We start from the raw sequence: 14695 nt of genomic DNA on the forward strand, positions 1-14695 counted from the left end.
AAAAGGTGTCGACGGCGTTAATAGCTGCCTGCCAGCACCAGCGATCACGAAGTGTATCTTCATCATAAGACCCTCCAGTGATCGAGGTAAGAATTATGTTGTATCCACTCCTGAGATTACCGTTATTTTGTACTTTTTCAACCCCCCGCATATTTGGTTAAAATGTGCGTGCTCCGGGGTTGAAGAATGTCTTTATCTTGACACATCGTCTTTCTGAGATGTTGTTGTGTTTGTGTCACTTGTGCGTAGATGGTAACGCACACGTCCTTACCTGTTATTCTGAAAAGTAACTAAAATATACGTATGTTTGTCTACAGACGCATGCTAAGTTAGCTTGCTAATGTGGGTAGCATTTATCATTTAATGTATTCGATGTTAAAGTGAAAAATCGTTTACATCTATCACTGTTATTTTATAAGTGAAAGCTATGAATGTGTTGAATATATAGTTTTTTTTCATTTACTTTTGAGTTAATTTATTATTTATCACCATCACCATCAGACTGATGGTTCAATCGACCCAATCCATGTTGCAAACTGCAGATATATCCCTATAATATTTACTATTTCAGATCACAGGGATGGAGAAATGTCAGCTAAATCTATGAAACCCTACTGTAATATGTCATTCTGAAAGGGAGAAACATTATTTTACTGAGTTTAAACTAAACTTAAAACCAATGAACGCTCCTAAAAGACAGGGCAGCTAATGTAAATGATGCTGGTTGTATCATTTGACACAGAAAAGATGGTGGTCTCAGTCACTGAAATTGTATAGGTCAACACCAACATGTTAGATGTTGTCTTTATTTCGCTCATGATGTTGTTATTCTTCTCTGGTCTGTGGTCTCCATACTGTCCAAAGCATCTACCATTTTGTGATAGAAAATACAATGTCTCTTTCGAGCTTGACATGTTGACATACATTGTACCACTTAACCATCCAGGTTCTGCCAACCCATCACAATGTCGACATCTCATGAGCCGGCTAGGACCTTCAGTTTCCTCAGGGGGTTGTCCCAATGTTGAGAATTAGAATCTTTTCCTTTCCCGTCTTTGGAATATCCTGCCTGACATACCTGGGTCACTCGTACCTCCACTCAAAGAAAAAGCAACCTTTCCTGTCTTATCTTCTACTGCTATTATTGACATTTTATATTAGAACATTTGTATTTTTGTGTAAATGCCTGTGCAGATATTTGGCCATATATCTAAAGAAATAACCATACCACATATATTGCTCCAGAAATTCAACCACAAATGAATATTTGTCATGAAAATATAATGGGTAAATGTAATGTAAAATAAGAGGAGCTGTGTCGTTGGATGTGGTGACTCATCGAAGGTTGCTTGTGGAAGGTCAACTGTCTGTTGCTGCGTTCCCTGTGAAGGAGATTTGTAAACGTGATTGACTAGTATCTCAGTTGAAATTTTTAAAAAACAGATTATGAGAACTCTTTAAGCATCGTCTGGGTCATAGTGAATAATGGCTATATGATCTACATTATGTATTTTCCCTGCTGCTTCCAGTGAAGCAGTAACCCACTCCCTGGAGCGCAGTTTGACTAAGCTGCTTTTCTCTGCTGCAGTGGCGAGATAGAGGAAAATGAAGGGGGCAGGGTATGGCTTCAAGGATGGGAGCCCTCTGTAAACAATTTTATATGGACAGTCAGTGGCTCTTCAAGTGTGCAGAGGACTGACGTAGGATGGGTAAACACTGTCACCTGCACACAGGTGATGTGGAGGGAGGCTGTTGTTCAGCACTCTGGTTTACTCGCACAATTTTTGTGTGGGGGTGTGTATTGGCAAGAATCTTACAATGTACCACAATACAGGAGCAACGATACAATGTATTACGATAAGGATGTATTTGTAGTATTGTCCTTGTACTTGCCTCTGACACAGTATTTGCAGAACACATGACTCTTGACAAAGTTGTAACTCCAAACCAAAATATGTCCAAACATTGGCGTTTAAAGCTGCTTGAGTCGACTGTATCCTCTCATCCTCAGTTACTGCTGAGATCTTTCAGGATGTCATTGTTCCTTTTGCTGCAGAGAACGTAATGACTGCTGCCATTCAGGAACCAGAAGTGTCATTACAACAAAAAAAATGAAAACCCTAAATATTTGCGTGTTAATTGTAAATTAAAAATCAAGTTATTTTATACACGCTTTATGGAACTGAACAACCATCAAAGAAATATGGTAAACAATAAAATATGATTTGAAGCCCAAAATCTATCAATACAGTAGTGTGAAAAACCGAAAGCTTTGTGGAAGCAGGTGCAAATTGAGATTTTTGTCCCATCATTCTCAAGGGGTTGTCGTGTATCTTTTTTATGAGCCACACGCATACATTTAGTTACAAGCAGCATTTACTCTTGGCAGCTGCCACTCACCTGAAATATGACATGAATGTTCTGCCTTTGTTCACGAGAATCTCTGCATGTTCTGGTTGTCTGATGGTTCTGTGGGGGACTTTTGGATGTCATCTTGTGTCTGACGTGATTCATGCCCCAATTTGTGATCATTTACTCCGCGGTTTACCAACAAGTTATTTTTGAAAATGGCAAGACCGGCCTCGGTACGCTTTTAAATGGCCCAGGAAATGCCAGTTCTCGTCTCAGCTGAAACACTTCTGCGCCATTACCTCCGCCCACCATTTTTCCTTACTAAAGCCACATCTGCTCTGTAGGAAAACATTTATTTCTCTGGACTTTAATGGATCTGTTTAGTCCTTTTTCTTTTCCAAAGAAGGCCCATTTACTAGAACACAAGAGGTTCAGTACTGAGATGACTTTATGAAATTTACAGAATGATTAAACTGTAGTCCGACCCGACAAGATTCTTTCTCCATTTGTAATCAAAGGCAGTCGCAGACTGTGGTCGCGGGGCTCGTGTTTTAAGAATGTGTCTCAAATTTTCCATCACTTAAAACAAGAGGAATGTATATCCGTCTCTTGTAGTCAGATTTGAAAAGTCTAATGTAACACTTATACAGTATTTAAAGTTGTTTCGAAATGATAAAAAAAATGGTTGAAACAACCTTTTCATGTCTTACCAAATCTTGATGTTTGAAAATGTCACCTAAAATGACCTCACACTTCTGCAATCGATGTTTTTTGAAGGGACTAAGTGAGAAGTCGCTGTTATCGCACCGGATCTTTACCTCACAGCGGGATGTTGAGAACAAGGCGTGACCTTCTTTACACAAATTAAAAAAATTAGCCTCTAAATTATTGGCAGACACAAGAAAAGGGGAAATAATACAAATGAATTGACATTTTTTGTAGATGTAGAATCCTAGTTGGCAAACCAAAAGTGGATGCATTGGCTTTGCCTCCTTTCTTTTGAATGTGCATTCAACATTAAGTGCATCAGAGAATTCAGTTTGTCTGGTTGACCGTGGGGTGGGCATCACTGCCCAATAGAGATTCAACTTTTTAAAGTCCCACCAATGGACTTAATTGCGTTCTTATATAAACAAGGATCTTGAGTGCGTCAGCAGGATGTGAAACCGCTGAAAAATGACGTGTATATAGTGAAGCAGAATGTGTCTAATCTGTTTATCTTTTTACACAAACTACAACAAGAACTCTCACACACATATACCCACTGACATGTTCTGCTCCAGCAACTCTTCGAATACAGAACACTAACATTACAATTTGATTTATTTTACACCATTTTACAAGCTTTTTATAGAAGAACCTTCTTTTACTATTATTGCTTTCTTCGTTATGTCTACTGTCTGCTGCCAGACATCAGAACTAAATCTTTTTTTTTCGTTTGTAGCAAACGGACCATAAAATAAAAATCCTGAATAGCAAAACGTAAATACTGTGATTTACTGGTATGCTTTTAACCAGCTGGTTGGGTCTTTGTTCCGGCAAGTGAGAGAAGCAACAAGGGAGTGATACTGTTTGTAATTACACAACTCAAAAATGGTTACAAATGCGGGATTAAGGCTTTTTAAAAATCCTCATCTACACTCAAGCTTTGCATCTGTGCTGCGTCTCTTGGTTTGTGGCAATATTTATTTTAGGCCACACACGTCCACTAATATAACGTCAATTTGAAGGGAGCCGGCAGAGTGTTTGTGTGTGTGTGTGTTCGTACATGTGTGTGTAGCAAGCAAGCAAGCGCATGTAGGCGTAATAGGATATTAATTAATATGGTAAATACAAACGCATTACAGCATCAAATATGTGTTACAAACGGGAGAATAATAAACAAACCTGATGTATAATTAAGTTGAATGTTAAATTATGCTGATACCAGCCGTTTTTTGGCTTATCATTTTTCCACATTTGTCGAACATTTCCCTTCTAAATCAATCCAACAGTCACCTTTTTCTGATCCATTTATCTCCTCGTCTCTTCCAGTCTCTCCCTCTGGAGGTCAGCTTTCTAGAGTGTGACTGTGTGTTGGAGACGTCACAGAGCCGTGTGTAAAAGCGCCCGAAGCAGCAGCAGTAGCAGCCGCAGCAGCAGCAGCAGCAGCAGCAGCAGCTTGTACGATGTCTTCAGACCTGCTGGTAGATTTCAGCGACGATCCAGCCACAGCACAGTTGGGTCAGCTGAAGCTCGCCACCATAGAGGATCCGCAATGGCAGGCGGACGAGTCCACGCTCAGCAAGTCAGGTGACAAATGCTTTCAGGAACTTCGCAGTCATAGCAACAAGTTTAAATAATAAGATTTAATGGCATTTATTCTGGAATCTTTTTCTTTTTATTCTATCGCTGCCAGAGACGGATATATCTCAGCCTTTTGGTGCCGGGTCTCCACACCTGCCCTGGGATCATCCTTTCTACGACATTGCCAGACATCAGATCATTGAAGTCGCAGGTTGGACATTTATTTTTACTCTCGTTCTTGATGGACGTTTATTTACTTAGAGCTCTATGTGAACCTAATGTATGTCCTCACTGTAGTATTGTTATTCTGCTTAATTTGTAATTTTCTTTGATAGTCTGTTGTAGGTTAGTAACATTCATTTAAAAACCTAAATCCTTTCCTTTTCTGTAGAAAAATATATTTTAAATAATAAAAAAAATATTTAAAAACAAGGAACATTGTAGGATTTTGGTTTATGTTTCTTCTCATTCTTCTTATCAATTACAATTCTTTAAAGGTCCTGCCTTATGTGTTGATTTAAGTGTGTCTTAAATAGATGTTGAACCTCTATTGTACTCATCAGTATGTGTCTGTTTGTATAGAACTGAATATTGACATTAGAAAATGTGATTAAGCCCCGCTCAATTAGTTTTTCTGGAGATTAAATCTTGTTTAATATAACCGCACCCACTCTGCTGTGATTGGTCAAACATCAAGGTTTGTCACCGCACATCATCAAGCCCGTAACTCTTCATCTTCAAGGCGCTCATTGCATAAACAAAGTGGGGTTTGATTAAAAACTTGCTGGAGGTGGAGTGACGAAAATGATCACGTCATAATGGTCTCCACTCTCGTAACCTCTCATTCGCCAAGATTTCAGACGGGGGAGAACTTTATAAAGTAATACCCTGAAAACGTTGTCATGAAGAGGAACTTACTGCATCTTGGAGAGGAAGACTTGTGACACAAGACGTCACATGCATTTCTCAGAGATAAGCAAAGCGCAACCTTAATAATGTCGATAAAATGAAGTGTTAATGACAAGAAACCCAGATTAATAATCCAGTTAACTCTGGTTCATGCTGTAGATAACAAACGTTATCGTACGTCTGCATCCGTACAAGAGTGCGAGAAGCCTTCAGTGATACCGTGTGTGTTTGTTTAAGTGTGTCTTAAATAGATGTTGAACCTCTATTGTACTCATCAGTATGTGTCTGTTTGTATAGAACTGAATATTGACATTAGAAAATGTGATTAAGCCCCGCTCAATTAGTTTTTCTGGAGATTAAATCTTGTTTAATATAACCGCACCCACTCTGCTGTGATTGGTCAAACATCAAGGTTTGTCACCGCACATCATCAAGCCCGTAACTCTTCATCTTCAAGGCGCTCATTGCATAAACAAAGTGGGGTTTGATTAAAAACTTGCTGGAGGTGGAGTGACGAAAATGATCACGTCATAATGGTCTCCACTCTCGTAACCTCTCATTCGCCAAGATTTCAGACGGGGGAGAACTTTATAAAGTAATACCCTGAAAACGTTGTCATGAAGAGGAACTTACTGCATCTTGGAGAGGAAGACTTGTGACACAAGACGTCACATGCATTTCTCAGAGATAAGCAAAGCGCAACCTTGTAAATGTGGTTATAGAGTAGAACTATAAAACTGACACGGAAATGCTTCTGACATCGAACAATTTTGTTCTTTCTTTTTACTCTGTTAAAATTCTTTGTTTTATGACTTTTCTACTTTTGTTGTATTCAAATTCATATTTCTCGTCCATCAAAATATAGAAAAAACAAAAGTGCCTTTTAATTGCATCCTCCTTTTTTAATGAAGTCAGCTATGATAAAGTAGCATTTGTTTTGTTAGCTTGTTTTTCTGATGATCTTTTGTATATATTTTATAATCATGTATCATCAAATCTGTCTTCTTTGCTTTACAGGTGATGACAATTTTGGCAGAAAGGTGATCGTGTTCAACGCCTGCAGGATGCCCCCTCAGCACCAGTTAGACCACCACAAGCTGCTGATGTGAGTACAGTCATTAGGGCAGAGCAATACTTTATTTATTTATTTAATAGCAGAGGTCCAATAAAGGGTAAACTGACCCAGAGACCCAACACATCAAATGTATATTTTAGAGGAACATATTTCTGATACACAAGGTGCATGTTTTTATAACCTGACAAGGACATTGAATGCTGTTGGCGATGATAATTTTGTGACTAATGCTTTTTATAATTCATACCTTTAATCCTAATGTCAAACTTCTGAATTTGGGGCAAGGGTAAAGACATTAAAAAAAAGATAACATTAAAAACCAGACAAAGACATTAAATTCCAATACAATATTAAATGTTTGACTAATAAGGTAGCTTGTGCATCCTAAACACTTGATTCTTTATAGCAATATTAACCAACCACCATTGATATATATTTATAGATGTGTCTTTTCTGAATTACAGGTATCTGAAAGGAACTCTGGATCAGTATGTCGAGAGCGACTACACACTCATTTACTTCCATCATGGACTGACCAGTGAGAACAAACCGTCTCTGGGTTGGCTCCGGGACGCTTACAGAGAGTTCGACAGAAAGTAGGTGATCTGGTCGTTTTCTTCATGTATAGAAAATCATAAAGAAGAACATCGTGGTCACCAACACCACAATCATTCTGCAGTCGTGCAGTATTAGTCATAGCACTGAACACTTTTCTTTGCTGATGAGTAGATTTTTAAATGCAGTGTTAGCACCGATCTGTCTGAATATTTATCCAATCCACTCTTCAGATGCACTGATCCCTCAATCGCTGCTGTTTGTGACTAGATTAAACCAGCGAGAGTTGCCAGATGATTCAGGAATATAGCAACAACAATGATGGAGACTACAGTCACACTGTTATTTTGGGGAGTTGGAAACTGACTTCAGTTTCACAAGTGTGTGGCTGATCTGTGGTGTGAAACTGCAAAATGAGGCGGCGATTCCTCAAATTCTCCAGAGACTTCCCCAGTGAACAGCGGCCTCTGAGACGAGCTAAAGGAGATTAATCTTTAATAAACTAATGAGTAATCCTCAACCACTTCACATTTAAAAGTGCTGACATCATGAGACGGTTCAAAGCGTCTCTCGCTCTTGTCCGCGTGATTGAGGAACATAAAATGAATGAAGAGCACATTTACACATTCTGAATTAAAGTGACTCATTTGAAAATACTTTGTGTTGAAATAGCTTAGAGAATGTAAAGGTGAGCTGAATATATCAACTTTATTAACCAACTCTAGTGTCTGTTTCAAGTAAAGGTTGATTTTTTTTTTTTTAATTAACACCATCATCTTAAGAAGAAAGAAAATATACATTGATGCAGATGTTATAAGGGAGAAGTCAAAATGCTCATTCATTATGTCTTTATATTTAATATGTTCCTTTATAATGGCAACCATAGTTAAAAAGAAAAGGTACTGATTTACAGCACAACATATTTGAAAACACCTCAGCCGAGGAAAAAAAAACATTTGTTCAAAGTAAGAAGATGTTTATACTCTGGACAAACGTTAGTACTTTACATTAAGACATGAATGAAAATACAATATAAAACAACCCCACCTTTTGACAAAATCTGGGTAGAAATATCAGATTGATGTTTCTGTAAATGTACACAAACAAACAATAGACATGATCAGATTCAGTTCTGCTTTACTTAGTTGACATGTTTGTATCTCTCTTTTTTCAAATCTTGGTCTTTTTTTTCAGGTACAAAAAGAACATCAAGGCGCTTTACATTGTTCATCCCACCATGTTCATAAAGACTCTCCTGATCCTCTTCAAACCTCTAATCAGGTGCTTTTCTCTCATTGACAAAAAAAACATTAATAATGAAAGACACTCTATATTTCAGTTTAACAACATTGTAATGACTGTAAATGTTAAAAGAAGATGCTAATCGTATATTTTATTTTATATTTATACACTTTTCTTTTTAACATGTTTAAGATCCATCATTTAAAATGTATAAATAAGTTACTGAACCTTTTTAGGATTAACCTGATCAACATATAGAACAATCTCTTTCAGTTTAAACTGATTAATAATTCATTATTTTGAATGACTAGAATAGCAATTAATCATTGATAGATCAAGATTCTGGATTAGACATTGCACTTTCTGACTGTCGTCATATCGTTGCAGTTTCAAGTTTGGAAGGAAGATTAACTACGTGAGTTATCTCAGTGAGCTGGAGGACGTGGTCAAGTGTGATCAGCTTCTCATCCCCGCCAGAGTCAAACAGTAAGAGCTGGAGCCACAATACTTTTTTACGGATGATTCAACTTTTATTTTAATTTTGTTTAGGTATGACAACAAGCTGAGATCATCTATGAAACCAACAACTTCGCTTCCAACGTCTCCTCTTCACAGCCCACCTCTGCCGGAGCAAGTTTTTGGGGTGCCACTTCCACTGTGAGTCAAAATGGAAAACTATAATTGTCAGAGCTACACATATTGAGAACACGACATGAAACCACATGAAAATGAAATACATTTGTAAGTAAGAAGAATAATAAGGGTACAACTTCTGAACTTCCTAACATCAGAAGGAGGAGGAATGATAAAGAAGACGCAGAAAAAAACACAGATACAGATAGAGATAGTGAATTGCTGAAAGACAAATGGAAGAAGGTTTTGATGATCACTCTTTTTATTTTTTTAAGAGGTCAGTTGACAATAAAAATGATAGGTTATAATAATGTCTTAAGATGTTTCTTGAAAGAGTCCGTAGATCCATCAAACACAAAGCGAGAGGAAGATCAATCCAAAGCTTAGGAGCAACAGTCTGGAAGGATTTCTCTCCTCTGGTCCGGAAGTGTTCAGGAACCATCAGTAGATTCTGATCCACAGACCTAAGAGCCCGAGCTGGGGTGTAAGGCTGGATCAGATCATTGATGTAAGGAGGAGTCTCACCATGAAAAGATCTTTAAGTAAGAACCAGAATTTTGAAGTTCATCCTCAAAGAAACCGGCAGCCAGTGAAGATTTTTAAGGATCGGAGAAATGTGAGTTCTTCTACTAGAGCAGGTCAGAATTCTCGCTGCAGAGTTTTGTATTAACTGCAGACCTTCTTGTTTAGACACGAAAATAAACTGTTACAATAGTCTAAACGAGAAGACACAAACCATGGATTATAAGTCTAGGAGCACTCTACCTTTTTGGTGTCGTCTAGGGGCCCCAATATACCAACATATTTATATTGAATCTTAAAGGCTAAGAATTACAAAATGTTGCAATTAGAAAATGTATTTTGTAATTTCAAAAATATAATGTTAGAAAAACGACATATAAATACAAAGTTTAAAAAATCTGAAATGTGAAATTCCACCACCTAATATTTGTATGGCTCTATTTACTTTCATAATGACCACTCTATCAAAAGTGTAATGTCATTTTTTTGAAAATTAATTTCTACTTCATCGCGGCGCAGACTGAGAGAGAGGACTACTGATGACAATCTTGTTCCAGTGGTGATGAGAGACACCATCGGCTTCCTCTCTGAACAAGGTCAGATCCTCACACACACACACACATGGTGGTAATCTAACAGAGCAAACATGAATGTAGAACCTAATGTGTGTGTGTTTGGCAGGGTTGGAGATCGAAGGGATCTTCAGACGATCTGCAAACGTGACTCTGGTAAAGGAAGTGCAGCTCAGATACAACTCAGGTGAGGAGCTTGTTTGACCTGCACTCCTTCTCATATATATGGAAACTGATGTTATTCAAGATGATGACTCAACGCTTGACTGACGGTTGCAGGTGCGCAGGTGGATTTCCGAGAGATTGAAGACGTCCATCTGGCTGCTGTGATTCTGAAGACGTTCCTGAGAGAACTCCCAGAACCTCTTCTCACTTTCCATCTGTACAACGACATCGTCAACTTTACCTGTACGCAAAAACACACACGTTTTCTTTAACATTCAAGTGTTCAATTTCGTGTGCCTGACCACAAGAGATTCTTAATCGGATTTATTAAATCAAACCGAAGATATCCTAAACCTCACCTGATGAGGAACTTGAAAAACATATGTCAATTACCAAAAAGAAAAATGTTAAGCAGTTCCAGTCACGGGCTGAGCTCACTCCATATTTACCAAACTCTCACTGAACTTCCTTTATAATCAACTTTACTTTTATTGGACGTCTCTGTATGATTACTGACATCTATAACCTATTTTCTAATGCCTGAGTACTCTGGTGGTCTGGAAAATTTGTGAAAACATCAGCTTTAAAAGCTGCTGGAGTTGACTGTATCCTCTCGTCCTCAGTCATTGCTGGGATTTCACCAGATTTGATGATTGTTCCTTTGCTGTGGAGGATGTAATGACTGCTGCTAAGTAGCGCCCGGAAGTTTAATTGCAACACAAAAATGAATGCTGTGAATATTTGCATGTCAATTATAAATATAACAATTATTAATTAAACTAATAATTTTATTTTACACATATTTTATTGAGATGTGTACCATAAAATAACTATAAAAATAAAACGGGAACAAAGCCAAAAAAAAGATGCAGTACTGTTTAAAAAAAATGTATATAAGTATATAGATATTTTCTTACACTTATAATCCTCACAGTTCATCAACATGATGATATAAATGTTTGTCGTGCCTAATGTCGCCCTCTGACTATGAGCGTGACAAGTTTGATATACAGCAACAGTTCACAAGTGATGGTTTGAAATTAAGTGACGTTTTTTAGACAAAGAAAGTAAAAAATAAGTTGCTTAATATAATAATATCTCTATATAATAGCAGAAGTGACGCGTGACAGTGAAATTCATTGCTATTATAAGTAAATGCCAACATAATTTTCTTCTTATAAAGAAGTACAACTCTAGAATGGAAATGGTGTAAATAAAAACAATTAACTGTATTAAACAATTAGACATTTTTGTGCGGATAAACAGAATAAAAAACTTTTTACATGTTTTTACCAAAGTGAACAAACGGGCTGATTAAAGTCTTTTCATTCTTCCTTTAAATTCCATTCTTTTACAGTCAGTTCTACTCTAATTAGAAGTCTCTATATAATTGTTGATATCTATAATATCTGTTCCTTATCTTTAACCCAGACATTTTTATAAGTCACCATATCAATCATATCCACTCTGATTATTTGAGATGATCATTTCTCATTGCAGCTGTTCCCGCCGAGAACCAACTGAGCGTCATCAGGACGCTGCTGGAGTCTCTACCTGAGGAGAACTACGCCGCTCTGCGATACCTGATCACATTCCTGGCTCAGGTAACTCAGCTCCTCCTTCTCTCTTTACGCCACACCTCCCTCACTCTGTTCGCCCCCCAGGTGTCCGCCAACAGTGAAGTCAACAAGATGACCAACAGCAACCTGGCCGTGGTGTTCGGTCCAAATCTCCTGTGGGGGCGGGACAACGCCATGTCTCTCAGTGCCATTGGTCCGATCAACAACTTCACCAAAACCGTGCTAGACAAGCAAGATCTGATCTTCGCCTAAATGGCACTTGTTTCAAGGAACCGCTTATCTGGCAAAGTTTGATGAGCCCGGATCCTTCAAAGCACAGGTTTTACTCCCAACTTGATGAATTTTGTGATTTGCCTTATGTACTTCCCATCCATAAATCGACTTATTATAGTGAGAGTTTAAAAGTTCTAGTGACCATTTGTAGACCTCATTTATATCGGATTCAATAAAAAAAAAAAACTTAAATTGTGCCAAAATCTCGAGTGGTTTAGACGTCCCATCTTGTCAGGATGTATTTGTGGCAGCACGACTCTTGGAAGACGATAAGCGAGTGTCAATCATGTAGCAACTTCACCAGTCTGCTGTAGAGAAGAAGTGCATGTGTGCGTCTGTGATGTCGTCTGTGTTCTGCAACAACAACAAAAAAATACAAGGTTCTGTAGCAGAAAGTATAGTGTTTTTTTGATTGGTAAAATTCTGAATAATCTGACAGTTAAAGGAGCAACAAGCAGGATGAGAATGATACTGAATGATGACAATCTTTGAGTACTTCGGAGAGTTTTGTTATATATTATGAGTTTTGTATGGATAGTAAGCGTTTTGTATAGTGTTAATATAGTGTTAATCTAATGAGATTTGCCTGGGTTGGAGGGTCTTGGTATTGAATATTTAAAATGAGCTGAGTCAGCATATTGCCTTGCATGCTGTCGTTGATTCAACCCTCTTGTCATGTATTTTTTTTACATTTAGTTTAGGGGGCTTTTCTTTACCCAATTCCAAACTCTTAGTAGTGCTTTGTTGTCGCCATTGGGCCCTGATCGACTGAATTCACTCTCAGTTGACTGAAACAGAAAGCAAAAAAACATTAAAAGCCAAAAAGTTGTAGATTCTCATAAGCAGGTCGTTCCAAACTGATTTTAGTTTCATGTCAGTCCTTGTAAATTGTTATTGTAACTATTGCTGGTCAAAACAGAATATAAAGAAAATACTTCATAAAAATTCCTCGTAGATGCTGGTGCTGTGTGTTTTGATTGCAGAAACTTGTGTCTCCATGGAAAAATGTGCAAAAAGAAAAAAAAAAGTCTGAGAATTGCAGATATTTTAAGTTTTTATTTTTCTAAAGATTGACTTGGAGTACAGTTTTGTTGATGGCATATTCATATTTTCATGACCTATTGTGGGGAAAATGCTTCTGAACCAATGTATGTGAGTTTCGTGTTTGTCAAGTGTGTGTGTGTGTGTGTGTATATGTGTGTGTGTGTGTGTGTGTGTGTGTGCATGCTTGTACTTGTGCCTTATTTCTTTAACCCGAGTGGTAAAGTGAGCAGCCATGCGACGGTGCCAGTGCACCGACGGTATGTCTTAGAATATATGAATAAATTGACATGAGAGGTGTGTCCTCTTATCTCTCTATGGTAATTCAAAGATACATTCTCTAACACTTTCGTTTTTGTCACATCCAGATCGCTGGTTAATGACAGCCTTGTATAATATCATTTAATGTACTGTAACTGTTGTCATGGTGACAGTGAGCGATGTTTTTTCTGTTGATGACCTGTGACCTTAATTAATTACTTTTTTTTGTGTTTTATGGTAATATAATGTTGTAAACTATCAATGCGTGGAAAAAATAAACAAGGTGAATAAAGTGTTTTGTTATCTGCTTTCGTCTTTTTTTCCAATGTTTCTTCGATAATGACATGTAATGTTGCTGAAGTAACGTCAAATCCATTCGTTTCTGGCTAGACTGCTGTGACTTGTTCTCTCTCTTCAGATGGTCACTGCAAGATTGGATATTATTATAATTGTATTACTATTTATCTCCTAAAATGGGCTATAATGACAAGAAGGTTTATGTCCTATCACAGGAGGGCAGCAATTCGCTGAGTACTGTGACACATGCAAAAAAAAAGTATTTTAGTTTTATCACTTAAGAAGTCCACAACAAAAGTTTAATTGATGATTATTAAGGGTTCCACATGTTTTACACATCTTGACAAATAATCGGTAACTGTTGTATTGTTTGTATTTACGTGGGTGAACTGTGACTTAAGCAAAATGAAACCACTGTCATTTTATTTCCTTCATGAAAATAGAACTATTCATTATTCAATTATGAAAACACAACCATACTATGTCATATTATGTGCTTATATTACCATGATGTAAAATGTAATAAATCTTACGGAGTCATGTATTTATCAATAAAGTTCTACCTAACCTTTTTTCAAATGATAAAAAAATCACAATTTCTACTGAACTCACTAAGAAGCCACTTATTTACTATTACTTCAGCCGAGGAGCTCTTTCACATTTGTATTAAAATGTTTAATTTATAGTCGTATCCTAATGTTTTTGACTGCTTGAGGAAAAATTTACTTGGAAAAAGTAAATATATATAAAATGTATTAATAAAAAAATAAAAAACAGTTCAAAAATATCAATCGATGAGGTAAATTATAACTACTTTTTGTTTGTGCGTTGCGATCAGTCAGTTACAGCATTTGACTGCCATCTAGTGTGGAATAAAGTACAACAACAGCATAATGCCAAAAAAAAAGCAAACGTCATCATATAGACCACAT

General features: G+C 37.2%; 1 protein-coding gene across 1 annotated transcript; it reads left to right on the forward strand.

Annotated features, from left to right (window-relative positions):
* On the forward strand, nt 1-13774 carry arhgap1 (Rho GTPase activating protein 1). Its single transcript, XM_087791430.1, has 13 exons — nt 1-86; nt 4387-4644; nt 4751-4849; nt 6565-6652; nt 7087-7218; nt 8372-8458; nt 8807-8905; nt 8969-9076; nt 10094-10170; nt 10256-10333; nt 10426-10554; nt 11812-11915; nt 11976-13774. Exons 2-13 carry the CDS (start codon nt 4521-4523, stop codon nt 12141-12143), a joined length of 1293 nt encoding a protein of 430 aa, XP_087647556.1. The 5' UTR covers nt 1-86; nt 4387-4520; the 3' UTR covers nt 12144-13774.
* Nucleotides 13775-14695: the final 921 nt, after the last annotated feature.

Source organism: Callionymus lyra, chromosome 5 (assembly GCF_982586985.1).
Source record: "Callionymus lyra chromosome 5, fCalLyr1.hap1.1, whole genome shotgun sequence".
NCBI lineage: Eukaryota > Metazoa > Chordata > Actinopteri > Syngnathiformes > Callionymidae > Callionymus > Callionymus lyra.

Coding starts and splice junctions, on each gene's coding strand:
- arhgap1 (XM_087791430.1), top strand. CDS start 4,521: ATGTCTTCAGACCTGCTGGTAGATTTCAGCGACGATCCAGCCACAGCA. Junction 8,906..8,968: donor ATCCCCGCCAGAGTCAAACA/GTAAGAGCTGGA, acceptor AATTTTGTTTAG/GTATGACAACAAGCTGAGAT. Junction 10,334..10,425: donor GCAGCTCAGATACAACTCAG/GTGAGGAGCTTG, acceptor TGACGGTTGCAG/GTGCGCAGGTGGATTTCCGA.